This window comes from Hordeum vulgare, chromosome 1H (assembly GCF_904849725.1).
Source record: "Hordeum vulgare subsp. vulgare chromosome 1H, MorexV3_pseudomolecules_assembly, whole genome shotgun sequence".
Classification (NCBI taxonomy): Eukaryota; Viridiplantae; Streptophyta; class Magnoliopsida; order Poales; family Poaceae; genus Hordeum; species Hordeum vulgare.
This window is the reverse complement of record NC_058518.1, coordinates 357,984,351-358,004,398: the sequence shown is the minus strand read 5'-3', so window position 1 is coordinate 358,004,398 and position 20,048 is coordinate 357,984,351. Positions and strand designations below refer to the sequence as shown.

Below are 20,048 nucleotides of genomic sequence, written 5' to 3'. Positions count from 1 at the left end.
CTTCCTGTGGTGGCGCTCAACCGTGTCCGGTGGAGCTAGCTGTTGGAGGGAGAGAGGGGTCTGGAGAGGCTAGGTGAATGGTGGGGAGGTTGTGGACATGCATGGACATGGTATGACAACGTGTGTGGCCTTCTCCGACGAGACCCGAGAGGGTCAGACGACCAAAGCGCAGTTTTGGCCATGCTAATTGCGTGGTCACCGCGTGCGCTAGCACAGGGGCGCAATCTAGCTTGGAAGCCCTTGTGTGGGGTGTCTACTTGGCATCCAATAGCTAGTGTATGACACTGGAGCGACTAGTGATAGCCTGGGTTGATCAGTTCCATCCAAAATAGTTGTTGAACAAAAGCCTAGGCAAGTTACTCGGGTAAAATGGTGAAGATATTGGGGCTAGAATGTTTTCATATGTAACTAGGGTAGGAAGGAGTCTTTGCTAGAAAAATTTCAAAGCATTTGGACAAGATTTGAAGATAGTTCCTTCACAAGTGCATAGTTGGTCCACAAACTAGATCTTGATGTTGTGCTCACACGTCTTGTTGTATTTTAACGAAATTTTGTGGAGGGAGATGATTTGGACATAGGGAGGCAATGTAAAAGAAAGTCAACTTATTTCGGTACTCCTAGCTAGCACTTCCTTCACAATGCTTCTCTGTGGACAGAAGCTTTGAGAATTTGTTGAAGAAGTTTGGCTAGGCAAATGAAGTTGAATTTTGGCATGAGACAATAAAATGGCTAGGGTAGAATGCTCAAAAGTTTGAGGTCTAACAAGCAAAGATAAATAGTACTTCCTTCACAAAGTACTATTCTAGACAAAATAGAACTAGGCAAGAAAGGGTTTTGGCATATTTGGAGGTGATATGATCCCAAGGATTTATGAGAATTTTCTTGAGACTTATGACAAGGCAGAAATAGAAATTGCTTCACAATCTAGGATAGAAGGGACAGAATAATTAATTGAAACAAAAAAATTAGAGTTGGGCTAGAATGGAAATGGCATGACTTGGGAAAGTTTTTGAAAGCTTTGATTGACTTGGGAATGGAAAGGGAAAATATTCCCAAGTTTTTAAGTCCATTAAGCCATTTAGATGAAAATCCAGTGCAAATTTCAAAGTTAATTCAAAGGAGCTTTTAAAAAGAAAACTTGTGAATATGAGGGTGTCGCCCTCGTGCTTGTTTCTTGAAAGTTTAGAAAAAATGTAACGCGCAAGTTTTTAAAAACATCGATGCCCCAACTACCATTGTTACCACTAGTATCAAAGAGAAGGCTGGTGTTTGATCGTTTACTCTTTGTATAACGTAATACCGTGAACTAGACTAGCTTCTCGTTCTTCTTGTATGTCTTTGTCTAAAACTCTTGAAGCCTAGTTATTGCACGTCTAAATGACTCAATTAGTATAAAAAGAAAAAAAAAATCTAGATGTGTTTTAGCGAACCGAAAACTCGTCAGTTAATGGCAAACTTTTGCTTTAGTTTTTCAAAGGAAGAAGGGTCGTCTCTTACGCTCACGGTAGTATAGCTAAGGCAGTCCTCGCCTCACACGCAGAGAGTGTGCGCTCATGCTAGAATAATGGCGGCGGCCATGTCCATTGCAGCCACCACCTGCTGCTCCTCCCCCTTCCCCGCAAAACCCAGCCGGCACATCGCAGCCTACTCCCGTGCTCCTCGCCTTCCTCTTCCTCGGCCAGCTTGGCGCCGCTCTCTCCTTGCCGCCTCCTTGCCGGCGAGCCGCCTCCGCCTCCGCCCCCGGACCTCCCTGTCGGCGTCTCCGGCCGCAGCGCACGACTACGAGGCAAGCTAAGCTCCCGCCGCTGTCTTGTCTTTGTTCCCCACTGCTCCTGCCTGTGCACTTCATTTATCTTACCTTATCTGCTTCTGCGCGTCCGTGTGGGGTGAGCTACCTATCCCTTTTCCCAATTCTGTCGCCTCACGGTACCACTACCGACACATGATAGCAATCTTGAAATCCCGACCTTGGGGATACATTACTTGTACTTCAGTGTGCAGCACATGATTTCATAATAAACCCTGTTATAGGAGAAGAAGAACGCGAGGGGATTTATTCAGAAAACCAAAGTAGGAGTATATGCATTTTGCTTTTAAGGTTTTCCTCAGTCTGCAATCTTGCTGATTCCCCAGCTATGCATTCCTGCAAACGCATCTGCACACTGCAGTGCAATCAAACGTTAAGGGAAAAAGCATTTTACAGATCATTTTGTGTTTATCTGTTTGTGCCCATATGTTAACCATGAACACCACGGTAATACTTCCCTTGTGAAAGTATTAGCCTTTTCTTTTTAGTCCGGAACCACATGTGTGCCTATCTCTGCGAGCTCCTATAATACGCGGTATAAGAGGTGAATATCTGTTCGTTAAGGTACTGCAAACTTCCCTTCTGTGAATCCACTCCAACCTTTTACTCCCCCCGTCCCATAATATACTAAGATGTTATTATAAACAATATTATAGGGAGTAGATACGATGTTGGAAAATATGCAGCTTGTCATGTCGTTAAAAATAATCAGCTGAGGTTATTTGTATCTGTATAGTTCACCGATACAACCGGAGAGGTGGAGCTGAGGCTGGACATAGGAAAGCTTGGCATCGAGAGTTCAAGAGATGTTTTTGTTGACGTCGATGACACGTCCCTGCTCATCAGAGCCAAGTCTGACGGAACACTGAGGACTTTGATGAATGTCGGGACGCTATTCGACAGGGTTAAGTCTTCTGAGACGATATGGTATGTCTCGGTACTTCAGTAGCGAGCGGGCTCTTGCCTGTGAAGATTGATCTGTTGAATCATTTCACTGTTACAGGTTCATTGATGAGGATCAGCTGGTGGTGAACCTGAAGAAAGTCGAGCAGGAATTGAAATGGCCCGACATTGATGAATCATGGAAATCCCTCACTGCTGGGATCACACAGTTATTGACAGGGATCAGCATTCACATAGTTGGAGATTCCACGGATATCAACGAGGCGGTCGCTAAAGAGATTGCTGAGGGCATCGGGTGCGTGTGCTTCACCGTGTTATTACAGAAGCTACTTGACCAATTGAATCCTTGTTTCTGCCGCGCCTTTCTAACCAATATACTATAGATACATGTTTTACTATGAGATAGGTTGCCACAAATACTATCACAGTTGTTAATTCTATAGCAGATGAGGATCCTGAAATGTGTTTTGCTGCGTGTTTGCAGGTATCTTCCAGTTTGCACCAGTGAGCTGCTAGAGAGTGCCACTCAAAAGTCCGTTGATACATGTACGTCGTTTTGATGCTAAAGCAATAGAACATACTCCCTCCGTTCCTAAAAATGTCTTTCTAGATATTTGGCTAGAGGACTACATACGGAACAAAATAGATGAATCTACACTCTAAAGTATGTCTATATACATCTGTATGTAGTCCCTAGTGAAACCTCCAAAAAGACTTATATTTAGAAACAAAGGAAGTAAATCATTGCCGCCATAGTGAAATTGACTACATGTAGTTACCTGTAGGGGTGGCTGCGGAAGGGGTGGACTCAGTAGCTGAAGCGGAATGTGTTGTCCTAGAAAGCCTTAGCAGGTCAGTTTCTTGGCCTGCTTTGGTTTGATCACTTGCCATGTAGTATAGCATATATGTATATGTATGCAATAAAAATGTGTGTGTTGCAGCCATGTCCGTACCGTGGTAGCGACTCTGGGTGGCAAGCAAGGAGCGGCGAGCAGGTTCGACAAATGGCAGTACCTTCATTCTGGATTCACGGTGTGGTTGTCGGTGTCCGAGGCCGGTGGTGAGGAAGGAAGCCTTTCGCTTCGTTGATGATTTTTGGTTGCTTCTCGCTTGTTGACCTGCTGCTATGCTGTGCTGTGCTGGGGTGCAGATGAAGCCTCTGCCAAAGAGGAGGCCAGGAGAAGCGTTAGCACTGGGAGCGTGGCCTATGCGAAGGCGGATGTGGTGGTGAAGCTGGGTGGATGGGACCCGGAGTACACGCAAGCTGTGGCACAGGGCTGCCTTGTTGCCTTGAAGCAGCTCACCTTGGCAGATAAGAAGCTAGCAGGTACGCAACACTAGTCGCCTTCACATTTAAATTTCCTTTCATCAGTTGCATATATCTGCAAGAAATTTGACATCACTGGAGCTTTTGATAAGAAACCAAGCAGACAAAATTTGGCCGCACTAACAAAAGACGGTTTGGGGTTGGAATTGCAGGGAAGAAGAGCCTTTACATCAGGCTAGGCTGTCGAGGGGACTGGCCCAACATCGAGCCACCCGGCTGGGATCCTCAATCAGATGCCCCGCCGACCAACATCTAGTCCAGCTTCAGGAACCTTTACTTTACTTTTCTTTTCTTTTTTCGAGACTTCATTCATTTCATTGCTTACGGATGTACACAAGCCCACCCGTGCAAAACATTCAACATCCATACTCATGCCGTACGTACTACTGATGTGATGGACGGCTGGCTGAGCAGAAGGCGACAGGCACGCAAGAATAAACACAGAATTAAGAAAAATTAACATAAAATGAGAATTATTTAACTAAACTCAATGTTGATTGGACAAAAACCAAACTAGGAGGGTAAACAAGGAGCTTCTCCCTTGTAACCATCTTGGGTTCACAAGTATACTCGGACAGTTCCCTCTTTGCAACTACTAAAACAGACAGACAGAGCGGCAGATTCATAGACACACGCAAATAAACTCAGGAGACTACATTCCTTCCAACTCATGATAACAAGTCGACCAGTTCCTTCCTCCAATCCACCATGGTCACTGACATCGTGCCTTGGCTGCTGGCACATTTGCTGCTTCCCGCTTCGCCATCGGAGGCAACTGTTAAAAGAGAAACACAAGCTTATTCTTAGGTTAACTATAAATGTTGCTATTCTATAGTGCCCTAGGAGCACAAAGTTGTGTGTTAAACGGGCAAACAATAATGAATCAGGAGCTAATAGCGCCTCAGAAAAGAGTCCGCACCTTATCTTGGAGCCGAATTATTGTGGATACCAGCATTCTGTCACCGACTATGAGCCGCAACCTCTTCACTAGGTCGATTCTGCTTATTTTCTTCGCCTGGTAAGAATACAAACACAAGTTAGCTTGGACAAAAACAAGAAGGGGAAGGCCAGTTTTCAATTGAGAATACAACAACCAAGAACTGATGAATAGCAGACCTTGAATTCTTCGTAACAGTTATTGATCATGTCCATTTTCTCGCGAGGAAGTTTGGTCGAAATAGCTGCAAATAGCATGGAAAAAGGCATCCAAGGTGTACTTGGAGCTTTTGCCATTGAATCTCCTAACATGGGGGCTTCATACTGACCACCCAATGCTGGAGATGCCTCAAGATTCATGTCCTGTTTCCACATAAAACAATCTTGTCAACTGGTGTTCTGTGACTCATCCAACATAACTGACATGACATGGTCATAACAGGAAACTTATCATATTTGGAGATTTCTATCAAACATTAACACTACAATCAGCTTGAAGTAATAATCTCATAATGGAAGCACAGGGTCAATTGTTGAGTCAGACACAATCTGAATAACTGCATGCTCCTGCTGCTCCAACAGTGGAACTTGTCTGTATGAGAACAGAAGTTGACTCTAGTGTGACAGTACCAACTTATCAACTCCCAATGTGAAGAACCTCACCTGTGATACACTGTCGGCTGAACTTGGACTCAAGACCAGTGAAGCATCAGATGAATCATGACAATCTTCTTGGGTGAAGATGGAATCTGAAATAAAATGAGAAGGCTGACTTGTAAGAAAAAATAGATTGACATTTGTTAGTAACTGCACAAAGCTAAATTAAATTAAATTAAATTTCTAAAAGGATTACACAGTAAGTGTGATTAATTACCTTTGGCTTTAGATGGCAATTTGATGGTGACTACAAATTCAGAATAGATGTGACTATTCAGATTCATATCCCATACAATGTAATGCTGCGGGTTTTTAAGGTCATCTACACCGCTATCAAAATACTCGTTACTAGGCTGGTGCTGCTTAGATCCATGGTGAACTATTTCTACGTTCCCCATTACAACCCGGCACAACATCATATAGATGATGCCATTTTCATCAACATCAGAGTAATTCACACTGCAGAAAGTAATACAAAATATTGAATTTTTGCAATGGTTAGGGACAGGAAGAAATATGTAGAACAGAAACAAATAATAGACAAAGAAGATACAATGGTAAGTTGACAACTAAAAACATGTGAACATGTAAGTGGAAGTAAATAAATAGTGACAGAAACTATTTATCTACAAATAAGGAAACACAAATGGCAAGAATAAGACAGATGTGAATGAAGGTGATGGAGGTGAGTAGATGTTCAGAACATTCAGAGTAAGTTTTTTTGCCAGCAGATGATACGAGACAGGAGCACATACCAGTTAATGGAGCAGTTAGCTGGCGCAAGGAGTACACCAGTTCCATAGGGTGGACACCTGGTGGGCTTTTTAACTTGCAAGGTGCCATTCAGCATCATTTCATCCACAGCAGCTTTCGAGCAAGGAAGCCAAGCATAACGCACATTTGCATTACCATGCTGAGATTTAGTAATCTCTGCCTGCTTTTGAAAGAGATCATAGCGGTCTTCTCTATAATTATTCAAGAATGGAGTTCGGTGGATTCCAATAATATCCTTGGAACCAATAGCAGTACCCATTCCCTGCAGCAACATTTTCTGCACAACAGAGGTAGTTCCTTGAGCACGTGATTGCCCACCCAGCTTATCTTGCTGTGGTTGACAACTGAAGACTGCAGGGAGCGAAGTGTGTGGTTCATTCTCTCCCACAGTTTCCCCATTGTCACAATTTATTTTCCTGATGATATTCTTCTCAGCTCTAACTCTCTTAGCACTAGAAACCTCTTCAGTACTGGACTCAAAGTTTGAGCTTTCTGCGGAACTCTCGGATGCTCCATACTGGTCATTTATTTCAGGTGTCCCATTAGGCTCAGCTCTAACATAGACATGATCTCCATTGCCAAAATCTTTCCTCCTATATGCTATCTGATCTTCAATAAGAACTTCTGGGAAGTAACGCCTTCCATTGTCATCAATCCAGGCGATTGGCCTCTGAAGACCTGACTTTGAGTCGATGAATGTCATGTGGACAAAGTCCAGCAAAAATAGCTGGTTCTGGTATCCTACTTCTGTGATGCTCTTCTTTGTACGGAAATTAACTTGAGCCAGCTTGACAATTTTTTCTGGAAATTCTTTCCAGTTGCCACTTTGGCGGAGCAGAATGCGCTTAGGTGATGCACTGGTCATGTAGTTCTGATAGCTCTGTAAAATCTGCCTGCTAAGGTGGCACGCGATGTTCGCCTTGCGATCTTCACCAACATACAACCTGATATCAGAGTTTCCAGTAGGATGCTGATGCGATTGAGAGGTGTGGCAGGCATCAGCATGATATGCAGCGGGGCTGTCCCGCTTCCTCTTGAGGCTAACTATATTCTGTTCACATTTAGCCAACACCTTTTCGTTCATCGCAGCCATTGTAGCAAGCAGAAATGAACACCAAGCAGAGACTAATTCCTTCTAGCAAACTAAACCCCAACAAGTCTAATATTTACACTAAGCTAATGGAGGAACCTCTGAGCATAGACTACTTCAATATCGACGAGGAGAAAACGAATAACGGTCGGGTGAGATACGGGCAAAGGAGAAGAAAACCTGAAAAGGGAAATTAGCCGATCTTATAATCGATGAACAGAAAAAGGAAAAAAAAAACTAGAATATCTTAAAGCAAGCATACAGAATATATATGCAAATCAAAGTTCTCCGTACTCTGTCGCGGGCTAAATAGCGCTTGAGAAGGCTATGCATTAATTGGGCTCAGAAATTACAATTATCACCCGGAACTATCATGTATTCATTTGCGCACGAAAATTACGCTTCATAAACCAAATTTTTGAAACAGCTTGCCTAATCAGGAGAACACATGATACAGGGCTTTAAAAAAATCTAGTGCATTAATTGGGCTCAAAAAATAAAATTATCACCCCAAACAAACATATATTCATCTGCGCGCGAAAAACGCTTCATTAACCAAATATTTGAAACAGCAGGCCTAATCAGAAAATCACATGATATATGGCTTGAGAAAACCCTATTGCGTTAACTTGGCTCAGGAATTACGATTATTACGCAGAACTATCATGTATTCACCTGCATGCGAAAATATGCTTGGTAAGCCAAATATTACTTGAAACAGCCAGCCTAATCAGGAAATCACACGAAGTAACAAGGCAAATGATGTCGCAAGTTGAATCTAGCAAAGTTGTGATGAAAATACCGACTTCCTCCCCACACAAACAAGATGGAGATAAGCTAACGCAAAATTCACAACAAAGATCAAATTTTTAATGCTTAGCGACTCAAGGGCACACGGAACCCACTTGGTGAATCCTAAATCTACAACTTTAGCAGTCAACAAGCAGCTTCCCGGTGCCACAGATGATCGAAACCGAACAAAAAAGACCTACCTAGTCCTCGCAAAGGAAAATTCACCAGATCGAGCATACAGACATGTAATCATCACGGCCTAACAACCGGGCGGGCCGCGTAGGTGATAGATCCATACGAGGGGCGAGCCGAATCGATGGATTCACCGGCCGATGCTTACCTAGGGTTAGCGGCGGCATCAGCAGGGGTCACGGCGGAGGATATTGAGCGGTTCATCTTGCCCGATCTAACCCCCTTGTCACCCCCCCTAGGACTCCCCTACGGAGCCCACTTTATCCCCCCGGCTACGATTGCCGGAGCTACCCCGCCGAAGACGCTCCCCCGGCCGGCGGCGAGACGTTGGCTGGTCAGAAGCAAGGACTCGGCTCGGAGAATCGCTGCGGCGGCGGGGGGCGGGGGGCGGGGGGCGAAGGCGAGAGGAAGGTCGGGGTAGAGGAGCCGTGCGGCGGTGGGGGAAATATTATTGGGCGGAGAAATAACGCGGGTCCACGCCTTTGTCGTGCCCACTCGCGACCCCCTCCTTATCGCGCTCCACCCACCGCCTCCGCGGCCGACAGGCGGGGTCCGGGAGAGGGTCGGGCCCGCCTGGCGGTGGGGCGGGGCGCGCTAAACTTGGATGCCAAGTTGCGTGGCCGGAACGATTTTTCTTGGGCCGTAAGCAAAATGGCGACGCCGTGATGCCGACATCTGACAATCGGACGGTTCACACCCGCGGTCAACCTTCTCTGCCCCGCCCGCAGCCGTCCGTGATGCCAGATATTCGCCGTCCCGTGTTTTTTTTTTGACGTCCGGTCCGGTTGCGTGCATTATTGGGGTTCGTTCGTGTGTAGTACGGGGTGACGTGCTCCTGATGGAACTTCTTCGTGTTCGCCTCCGGTTTGGTTTTCTTTGGTTTGGGTGTGTACATCGGAATTGCACTGCATGTTTCACGAACCTATCAACCGACGTATGTGTATGTGCATACGTATGTACTCCCTCCGTTCCTAAATATAACTCTTTTTAGAGATTTCACTAGGGGGCTACATGCGGAGCAAAATGAATGAATCTATACTTTAAAGTATGTCTATATACATCCGTATGTAGTCCTTTTAGTGAAACCTCTTAAAAGACTTATATTTAGAAACAAAGGGAGTATACAGTAATAAAAACCACATGGAATTAAGTATAGTATATGCCCTCGTCGAGGCTGCGTACTTTCAAGACTATTTCTGTCCTCGTCATGGGCAGCCATACGAGAGAAAACGAAAGCTCGTTTGAAAACGCTAACCCTTAATTTTGGTGGCGTATAGATGTTCGAGTCATTTTCTTTATAGCTCGTCTTCTTCATCGGAGCTGCAGTTTTCTTTTCACGCGGTTAGTTGGTCAATAAGACCTTAATCTGAGTCAGTATAGTTGACTATGTTGAGCTGTAGTTGCCTTCGAGCGCATGAGCTGCTTCAAATTCAAAGTATCGGTATCGCTTCTTCTTCGTTTTGTATGATGATGAAGTGGGTCATAATTTATGTTGTAGTAGTTCTTTTTGAATTATTATTTTTAGGATACGCGCGAGTGTGTGTATCACAATGATAGAAGAAATGGGGGACGAGCCCACCATCATAGCATACAACACATGAACTTTACGATTTTTTGTTCAAAAAGACTACATACATAATCGAATTGACAGAAAAGACAACCTTTAAAATCAAATAACAGAAAACACCAGCTGCACCGCCGCGGCAGGTGCGCCAGCCACCACGGGCACAGGCGGGAAGACCTGCGGCCACATCTCATGGCGGCATGTTAAATAGCACAGGTTCGAGCGCTTCCAGTAACGAAAAATGGAAATGTTGAGCCCTCATGCCGCATGCAAAGACGACATCATGTACGTAATAATCGGTAGCTAACTAGGTAATCTCCCTCTTCATGTCTCTACATAAAGCGGCCTTGCTTTGATAAAAGAAAGCAAACTAGTATGCAAGAGCTAGCTAGTCAGCCACAACGTTACTCCTTTTAGGAAAACAATTGGTGTAGCCACGGCACTAGCACGCAGGGTGCCGCCACAACATGTGGCGGCAGGCCCAGCTCATTTGTTTTTTTGCTTTTAGACAGTATTTGAATCTGTGTTGTTTAACATGCCGTCACGAGATGTGGCGGTAGGTCTTGCCGCATGCGCCTGTGGCGGCAGGTGCCACTTGTTGGTTGACGCGTCTATCGTCACGATATAGCTAGTCTTTTCTGTCATTTGAAGCTAAAGGTGGTCTTTTTGGTAATTTGACTCGGCTGATGGTCTTTTTGAACAAAAATTTGAATTTTACATGTCTGAAATACAAAAAAACGTAGGCCATTTCAATTGTTGTTTTTCATATGCGTCGACGTATCTGGCCATTCAGGTTGAGTTTTTCTTGTATTAACCCCGGGGGGTATATTCAATGCTTTGTTATGTGATGGGTGTCGTTGTTGTGGGCTACATATTCGAGGCGCTCAATAATGGCAACCAAGGGAAACTTGTTAATATGTGAATATCGGTTGAGATAAATCATAGGCGAACACTGAGTGGGTGAAGGGGAAGTTCATTACAAAGCATCAAACGGTTGTGCTTCTTAGAGCAACTATATAAGGTGATGTGAGCAAGCTATTAGATTTTAAATATTATAGCTATGTTGAGATAGATTATAGAGAAAAAGGATAGAGAAGAAAAGTTGATGGTCGATTAAGAGCTACATGTAGCACGACCTCCAAGATATCTCATGAGATTGTAAGGTGGGATAAGCGGTACATGTTTATAGTGAACTATTGTACTATTGGCTATAAGGTGGGCTATAGATGACTCGACAACGAGTTATAGCGAGTTATTGGTTCTATTATTATCATTGCTCGCTCTTAGTTTCTATCTTAGTAGTCTACCCATTTATGATGCCTCAAGGTATACGAAAATATTTAAACACGAGGGTCAAACCCTAAAGCATTGATTACAATAAGTCATGATTTACCTTGAGTGTTTAACTTGGGGAGAGGGGGCGTTCCAACTTGTTCTCATCCTTGATCTTTGCAAAAAAGGATTGGTGGCATAATCGGGTTTATTGTTGAAACCCTAGCTTTCTATTCCTTTGAAAGCTCCTATACGACTATATAAAATATATTAGTGTCTTTATGTTTAGTACAAAGACAATGCTCTTGAAGTGTAACTGTATGAACCTCTCAGATTTTCCAAAGTCAACAATGAATGGATGTGAGTGCTTTTCTTCATGAGATCAATCCTTAAGTAGATGGTTGCAAAACAAGCTCAATTTGCTTAGACGTGTTACGTGCACTCAACTATGTTGCTAATTTATAGATGGCCTCTAACGTATACAATCAGACATGCGCATGAAAGTCTTGATTCCCGACAACCTCACTAAGATATTTGTGTTATTATACTGAGTCTCCACTATGTTATATTCTTCGGCAAAGGAACACATTCATATCTTCATACCTACCAAAAATACCCCATATCCCCCCCACACCCACACCCACATAAGTTCGTCCTTTTGCGCCTTTACAGTTATTGTCTATCAAACTGCCACAAGCTTCTCGACATGCACCTATGTGCATTAACAATAAAGTATTAATTCATTTCCATATGTGTGCATGTGTGTGTGCACGTTGTGTGTGGGGTGTCTATTTTTGTGCTTGTGGGTCCCTCTCCCTCGTACCTCTCTCCCCGTGTCTCTACAAACACGCACTACTACTTTGATTGAGTTTTCTTTAGACGTTAAGCTAAGGGAATGTAGTGAGGTGAATAGTTGTTTGCTATGTGATGAATGTCGTTATTGTGGGCTCAAACTTTTCAACATGTGTTCAATGATGATATCAATTAACAAGAAAGACTTTCCAACATATGGACATGTGATTAACAAAATTGTACGAGAACAACACTTGAAGGTTAAAGGGGATTCATTACCAAGACATCATATGCTTGTGCTCAATCAATACACATGGAGATACTTGCATGTGCATTTGAAAACTCATAAAATCCTGCTCAACTTTGTTCCTAATTTATAAGCACCCTCCCATGTTGACAATTAAAATGGCATGTAGAAAAACTTTATTCCCGACAGCATCACGATGATGGCATGTGTTTTATTCTACCTAGTCCCCTCTCTTGATTGTATTGTTTGGAAAAATGAACATGTTGTTGGGGATTGTAGTAATTTCAAAACAATTCCTACGCCATACAAGGATCTATCTGTGGAAAAACCAGCAACGAGCAAAGGGGTAGAGCATCTTCATACCTTTGAAGATTGCTAAGCGGAAGTGTTGCTAGAACGCGGTTGATGGAGTCATACTCACGGCGATTCAGATCGCGGTAGATTCCGATCTATGTGCCGAACGTCGGTGCCTCCGCGTTCAACACACGTGCAGCCCGGTAACGTCTCGAACGCCTTGATCCAACAAGGATGGAGGAGAGGTTGAGGGAGAGATCCCGCAGCACGACGGCATGGTGACGGTGGAGCTACGTGGCACTCCGACAGGGCTTCGCCAAGCACTACGGAGGACGATGAGGAGGAGGTGTAGGGCTGCGCCGAGAGGGAGAGAAAATTCTTGTCTCAAATCAGCCCCAAATCCTCCACTATTTATAGGAGGAGAGGGAGAAGGGTGCCAGCCCTTAGGGTTTCCGAGCCTAAGGGGTGCGGCAACCCATCTAGGGCAAGGGGCGACGGCTAAGGGTGGAGAGGTGGTGGCGCCCTAGGGTGGGCTAGCCCACCATGCCTAGGGTTAGCCCACCACCCTCTCTCTTGTGCCTTGGGATGTTGGTGGTGGCGCACCAACCCACATATGGGTTGGTTCCCATCCACCTTTTGGCCCAAATACCCTTTCGTGGCTGTAGGCCCTTCCCGGTGGACCCCGGAACCCTTCCGGTGGTCCCGGTACATTACCGGTGTCGCCCGAAACAATTCCGTTGACCAAATCCTCACTTCCTATATATAATTATTAACCTCCGGACCATTTCGGAACTCCTCGTGACGTCCGGGATCTCATCCGGGACTCCGAACAACCTTTAGTAACCACGTTCACTATTCCCCTATAACCCTAGCGTCATCGAACCTTAAGTGTGTAGACCCTATGGGTTCGAGAGACATGCAGACATGACCGAGACACCTCTCCGGTCAATAACCAACAACGTGGTCTGGATATCCATGTTGGTTCTCACATGTTCCACGATGATTGATACATCCATTTTTCATCATGCTTTCATGTTGATATTTATCGCTTTATGGGCTGTTATATTACCTTGTGGTACCGTACTTATGCCTTTTCTCTCTTATTTTGCAAGGTTTATTTGAAGAGGGAGAATACCGGCAGCTGGAATTCTGGACTGGAAAAGGAGCAAGTCTGAGTCCTCTGTTCTGCACAACTCCAAATGCCCTGAAAATCAACGTGGAATTTTTTGGGAATATAAAAAAAATACTGGGCAAAAGAAGTACCATAGGGGAGCTACCGGGGCCCCACAAGCCTGGTAGCCACCCCTTGGTGGCGGCTACAGGGCTTGTGGGCTCCCTGACGGCCCACTGGCCCCCTCTTTTTCTATATGAAGGGTTTCGTTCCAGAAAAAATCAAGGAGGAGCTTTTTCGTGGTTTCGCCGCTGCCACGAGGCGAAACTTGAGCAGATCCAATCTAGAGCTCCGGCAGGACAATCCTGCCGGGGAAACTTCCCTCCCGGTGGGGGAAATCGTCGCCATCGTCATCACCAACACTCCTCTCGTCGGAGGGGAGTCATCTCCATCAACATCTTCATCAGCACCATCTCCTCTCCAATCCCTAGTTCATCTCTTGTAACCAAGCTCCGTCTCGCGACTCCGATTGGTACTTGTAAGGTTGCTAGTAGTGTTGATTACTCTTTGTAGTTGATGCTAGTTGGATTACTTGGTGAAAGAGTTTATGTTCAGATCCTTGATGCTATTCATTACACCTCTGATCAAGATTATGATTATGCTTTGTGAGTAGTTACTTTTGTTCCTGAGGACATGGGATAAGTCATGCTGATAATAGTCATGTGAATTTGGTATTCGTTCGGTATTTTGATATGTTGTATGTTATCTTTTCCTCTAGTGGTGTTATGTGAACGTCGACTACATAACACTTCACCATATTTGGGACTAGAGGAAGGCATTGGGGAGTAGTAAGTAGATGATGGGTTGCTAGAGTGGGAGAAGCTTAAACCCCAGTCTATGCGTTGCTTCGTAAGGGGCTGATTTGGATCCACTAGTTTAATGCTATGGTTAGACGTTGTCTTAATTCTTCTTTCGTAGTTGCGGATGCTTGCGAGAGGGGTTAATCATAAGCGGGATGCTTGTCCAAGTAAGGGCAGTACCCAAGCGCCGGTCCACCCACATATCAAACTATCAAAGTAACGAATGTGAATCACATGAACATGATGAAACTAGCATGACAGAAATTCCCGTGTGTCCTCGGGAGCGTTTTTCCTCCTATAAGACTTTGTTCAGGCTTGTCCCTTGCTACAAAAGGGATTGGGCCACTTGCTGCACCGTTGCTACTACTTGTTACTTGTTACTTTTCGCTTGCTACGTTTCACTTTGCTATCACTTGTTACCGCTACTTTCAGTGCTTGCAGTTATTACCTTGCTGAAAACTGTTTATCAGAGCCTTCTGCTCCTCGTTGGGTTCGACACTCTTACTTATCGAAAGGACTACGATTGATCCCCTATACTTGTGGGTCATCAATGATCTCATTGGATGAACCACGATGTCGGGGATTAGATCAAACCCGTATGCAATTCCCTTTGTCTATCAGTATGATACTTGCCCGAGATTCGATCGTCGGTATCCCTATACCTTGTTCAATCTCGTTACCGGCAAGTCTCTTTACTCGTTCTGTAACGCATCATCCTGTGGCTAACTCCTTACACACTGAGCTCAATATGATGATGGATTATCGAGTGGGCCCAGAGATACCTCTCCGTCAAAGGGAGTGACAAATTCCAGTCTCGATTCATACAATCCAACAAATACTTTTGGAGATACCTGTAGTGCACCTTTATAATCACCCAGTTATGTTGTGACGTTTGATACACCCAAAGCACTCCTACGGTATCCGGGAGTTGCACAATCTCATGGTCTAAGGAAATGATACTTGACATTAGAAAAGCTTTAGCAAACGAACAACACGATCTAGTGCTATGCTTAGGATTGGGTCTTGTCCATCACATCATTCCCCAACGATGTGATCCCGTTATCAATGACATCCAATGTCCATGATAAATAAACAATGATCATCTATTGATCAACGAGCTAGCCAACTAGAGGCTCACTAGGGACACATTGTGAACTATATATTCACACATGTATTACGGTTTCCGGTTAATACAATTATAGAATTAATAATAGACAATTATCATGAACTAGGAAATATAATAATAACCACTTTATTATTGCCTCTAGGGCATATTTGCAACACATGTTTCTATCTCCATAACTCTAGAAAAATCCTCGACGCTTTCTTCCCCCTGCCCACGTGAGTTCATCATTTGCGCCCTCTCAGGTAGGGTGTCCCAAACTATGGACCTTGGATCGATGGGTTGCAGGAGACGAAGGGGACATTGTTTTACCCAGGTTCGGGCCCTCTTGAGGAGGTAAAACCATACGTCCTTCTTGATTATATTGATGGAGTATGAGAATTACAGAGTGGGTCTATCTCGAGATCGTATGAGGTAAACCCTAGACGAATCAACTTCCGTATGTGGATGAAACCCTCTTGTTTATATAGACACGAGGGGTCCCTAGGGTTACATACAACTGACCTCTAGCCAGGGATAGATGTGGCGACTTAGCCTACTAAACTTGGACGACACGCTAGTCTTCGGAGTTTTTCTTCCTGAATATGGAGTCGTCATGTAGTCCGGTGTTCAATAATGCGACCTATTAGGTCGGCCCATGAACAACAGCTTGACCTCCCGAGGACCCCTTAATCCCGGACTCCCTCAGTATCCCCCGAACTAGCATCCAATGCCGATGTGAATGTTCTTCGGCAGCTTAAGAGTAATCGGCTTGTGAGGTGAGTTCCCATCATGTTCGGCTGGTTTTCAACTTGATAATTTGGTGATATCATGCCTTTAAACACAGGCATTGGTTAATCAGAAGGCCAAAAGGCCCGAGGTTGAATAGTTCCTCAACCGACAACCTTTCTGACGAAAGGTCGCAATGATTAGTTAAGACAGAAACTTGATTCGCGATTCAAGGCCGCTTTCTCACACACACGTCTTGTCAACCGTGGAGATTGTGTCCCGCGTTGGGGATATGGGAAATGGTCTGGGCAATCCCACGCGCGTTCACCGGCGCGATCATTTCGGGAAGTGGTCGGGCATGCGGCGCAATAAACGGGAGCCCTTGGCTCAGCGCTCCCCATAAAAGGGAAAAATATCCATAGCGCAGTCGCACGCATCCCAGACTCGGCCCCCTCCCATCCTAGCTTCCAAGAGCTCAGATACATTTCGCTTTCCGCCCTCTCCCTAACGTCCTCCCCCAAACCTAGCCATGTCCGGATCAGGTTCTCACAACAAGTGGGAGATCTCGTGTGTCTCTAAAAAAGACATCCGGGAGCTGGAAGAAGCCAACTATCTTTCACCGGATATCGCTCACCGTGCGCCGGAGGAAGGTCAGGTGGTGCCCACTCCAAGGTGGGGCGAAAGAGTGGTGTTTGTTCCCCATTTCAAACGGGGACTAGGTTTCCCACACCACCCCTTTGTCACGGGCCTGATATTCTACTACGGGTGAGATTTTCATGATCTTCCCCTGAACTCCTTCATGCACATTTCTTCTTTCATCATTGTTTGCAAGGCCTTCCTGCGGGTTCATCCGCACTTCGACTTATGTCTTAAGACCTCCAATGTCAAGCCAAAATCAGTGAGCGGCCAACACGCTGACTGTGGCAGAGTTGTGATCAGCAAGCTTCCCCAAGTTGAATGGCCAGAAGGCATCTTCATCGACACCATCAAAGCATGACGGGAGGAATGGTTTTACATCACCGAGCCTTGGGAGGCGAGCTGGCTGGCTCCTGTCGAGTTTAGATTCGGACCCCATGAGAGGCTAAGCACGTGGGTGAGAAGGGGCCTCGATTGGGGTCGTCCTCGGAGGTGAAAGCGTTGCAGAAGTGCGTCAAGCAGATGATGAAGAAGAATCTTGAGCTGACCGACGTGGTTCGGGTTATGCTTCGCCGCCGCATCCTCCCCTGCCAGCGTCGGGACACTCCAATGTGGCCCTCCAAGATCGGCAACCCTCGCATTGTGAACCAGCTCTATCACATCACCCTTGAGAAGTTGTGGAAGGTGTTATTCAAACCTCAACAAGAGTGGCTAGCCGAGGAAGAAGACGTTGGCTTGGATGCTGCTAACCCCCCTTTGGAGGTATGACCAAGTCTCTTGTTCTTTATTAAAGTTTTTCATCTATATCAGAGATCTCATTTTCTTCCCCCACCGTCCCTGCAGGGCTGGCTGGAAAAGGCCAAGGAAATAGATGGCCCAGCCCCCGTGCGCGAGGAACCCATGCCACAATTGCTGGTTGCGATGCTGGTGGTGGCACCATACACGGCGCCAGATAAAAAGGAGAATAAGAAAAAGGAGACCCGCGGGGGTCTCTGCTCAAGGGGTCCTCCGAATACTAAGTCTGGAGAAACCCATGCCTCCTCTGTTTACGAGGAGGATGAGGAAGAGGATGGAGGGGAAAAAGATTCCCTCCAAACTAGGAAAAGAGCAGCGCCGGAGGACGCCAAGGAGGGCTTGCCTCCCCAGGACCTGAAGAAACCTTGCAGAGGCAAGGTGGTCCTACCCGATGACAGCCTGGATCCCTACGAGGACTCCGAGGCCTTTGAGAGGGTTCCCCGAAGGACCCCCAGGGTAAAGCCCCCGACCCAAAGGTACGGAATTCGACTTGTATTTAATGAATTATGCCGAGCTTTCTTTGTTAATGATACATGCTTTGTTCTCCGGCGTAGCACAACCCAGGACCTCCGGATGGATCAGGTCTCGGGGGGTTCACTACTAGCCGAACTGGCATAGAGCGGGAATGCATCCCACACTACTCTGCCTCCACCGTCGGATGAGGTTGCGAAGGTGATGTCTCTCCAAGCCCCTCCAAACACGAGGGACGAGGTGGTGATGGCCGAGGTAAACACTTCGACCACAGAAGATCAGAAGGTCCAGACCGAGGTTCATGCCTCGTTCACCAAAGACCAGGAAGTCCCAGACGAGGTTCATGCTTCAGTCAGTGGGACCCAGGAAGTTGATCCCCTCTCGATGAGGGGAGAGGGGGACCTGGACTCGTCCGAGCTTATTCTGGATACAGCTCCAAGGAGCTCTCCACCTCCAGCGTCTTCACTGTTGCCTCCGACGCCACCTGTGCCACAACAGTCCAGGGTTGAATGGCCCACAAGGATGTGGAGGCCCTATCCGGTGCTTCCATCACATATGAACATCGCACCCTTATGGGTGCGATTCTGCAAAGCATTCAGTCTATTGATAGCGGACTGAAGGGAGCCTTCAGTGGTTTGTTGACAGGCTTCAAGATAAACCAATTAGTGATTATTTTTATTTATAAGGTTTTTATATACCTTATAGGTATGATAGCCCCTCGATCCATGGGTGAGTTGAAAAGCTTGCCCGTGGCTCGAAAGAACTTATTATCTTTGAGAAAAATCAGTTCGGGGGACCCATGAACTATTACGACTCAGTAGGGTACTTCGGCCAAATAACTAAATCCCGTTAACGTGGATGCTTATAAAATCCTATCATGTTTCTGCACGCCTCATCCTCGGCTATGGCTACTAATGCCCTCGAACTAGCCAAGCTAAACCGAAAACTCCATGTTTCTGATGAGAAACTTAGCCGACTTAATAGTCGACTCGACGAGAAGCAAGGTAAGCTTAATGCATGCCACTTAGACTTTTATGACTTGAATAGTTTAGTATTGTCTGGATTTTATACATGACATCGTAATTACGATTAAGTCAGCAGCCATGGACCTGGAGTTGGAGAAACTCCATGCCAAATTGGAGAAGGCCAAGCAGGAGGCTCCCGCTCATAAGATGGTGGCGAAGAAAACCACCACCAAGCTAGACTCGCTGAAGATCGAGAGCGGCGGGCACAAGGCTAGAGTGGTCGAGGTCCAGCAGGGCTGTAATAACCCACAAGTATAAGGGATCGCGGCAGTTTTCGAGGGTAGAGTATTCAACCCAAATTTGTTGATTCGACACAAGGGGAAGCCAAAGAGTATTCTCAAGTATTAGCAGTTGAGTTGTCAATTCAACCACACCTGAAAGACTTAGTATCTGCAGAAAAGTATCAGTAGCAAGGTGGTATGATAGCAATAGTAGCAACGAAGTAACAGTAGTAGCAGCGGCAACAATAGCGACAGAGTAATAGTAGCAGCAGTGACAGCAGTAGCGACAGAGTAACGGTAGCAGTAGTGACAGCAGTAGTAGCAGAGTAACGGTAGCAGCAGTGACAACAGTAGCAGCAGCGTAACGGTAGCAAGGACAAGTAGGAAAACCTCGTAGGCATTGGATCGGTGATGGATAATTATGCCGGATGGTATTCATCATGCAACAGTT

At 45.6% G+C, this 20,048-nt stretch overlaps 2 protein-coding genes across 3 annotated transcripts; one reads left to right on the top strand and one right to left on the bottom strand.

The window, feature by feature from the left end:
* The first annotated feature begins 1,454 nt into the window (after positions 1-1,454).
* Positions 1,455-4,403, top strand: LOC123436551 (probable inactive shikimate kinase like 2, chloroplastic). The gene is made up of 8 exons (XM_045115638.1): positions 1,455-1,786; positions 2,544-2,734; positions 2,811-3,005; positions 3,195-3,256; positions 3,496-3,562; positions 3,652-3,770; positions 3,861-4,037; positions 4,190-4,403. Exons 1-8 carry the CDS (start codon positions 1,565-1,567, stop codon positions 4,291-4,293), a joined length of 1,137 nt encoding a protein of 378 aa, XP_044971573.1. The 5' UTR covers positions 1,455-1,564; the 3' UTR covers positions 4,294-4,403.
* Positions 4,404-4,483: 80 nt separating this feature from the next.
* LOC123436525 (inactive poly [ADP-ribose] polymerase RCD1) lies at positions 4,484-8,874 on the bottom strand. 2 transcript variants are annotated; one of them, XM_045115636.1, is made up of 7 exons: positions 8,627-8,874; positions 6,386-7,674; positions 5,848-6,089; positions 5,637-5,722; positions 5,154-5,336; positions 4,957-5,052; positions 4,484-4,812 (listed from the first exon to the last, which is right to left on the bottom strand). In XM_045115636.1, exons 2-7 carry the CDS (start codon positions 7,495-7,497, stop codon positions 4,750-4,752), a joined length of 1,782 nt encoding a protein of 593 aa, XP_044971571.1. In that variant the 5' UTR covers positions 7,498-7,674; positions 8,627-8,874; the 3' UTR covers positions 4,484-4,749. The 2 variants fall into 2 exon arrangements, with proteins under 2 accessions (XP_044971571.1, XP_044971572.1); XM_045115637.1 differs by lacking the exons at positions 4,484-4,812; positions 4,957-5,052 and having other exon boundaries at positions 5,267-5,565.
* Positions 8,875-20,048: the final 11,174 nt, after the last annotated feature.

Coding starts and splice junctions, on each gene's coding strand:
- LOC123436525 (XM_045115636.1), bottom strand. CDS start 7,497: ATGGCTGCGATGAACGAAAAGGTGTTGGCTAAATGTGAACAGAATATA. Junction 6,090..6,385: donor GCTAACTGCTCCATTAACTG/GTATGTGCTCCT, acceptor TACTTTCTGCAG/TGTGAATTACTCTGATGTTG. Junction 5,337..5,636: donor CAGCCGACAGTGTATCACAG/GTGAGGTTCTTC, acceptor ATGTGGAAACAG/GACATGAATCTTGAGGCATC.
- LOC123436551 (XM_045115638.1), top strand. CDS start 1,565: ATGGCGGCGGCCATGTCCATTGCAGCCACCACCTGCTGCTCCTCCCCC. Junction 3,771..3,860: donor GTCGGTGTCCGAGGCCGGTG/GTGAGGAAGGAA, acceptor GCTGGGGTGCAG/ATGAAGCCTCTGCCAAAGAG. Junction 4,038..4,189: donor GGCAGATAAGAAGCTAGCAG/GTACGCAACACT, acceptor TTGGAATTGCAG/GGAAGAAGAGCCTTTACATC.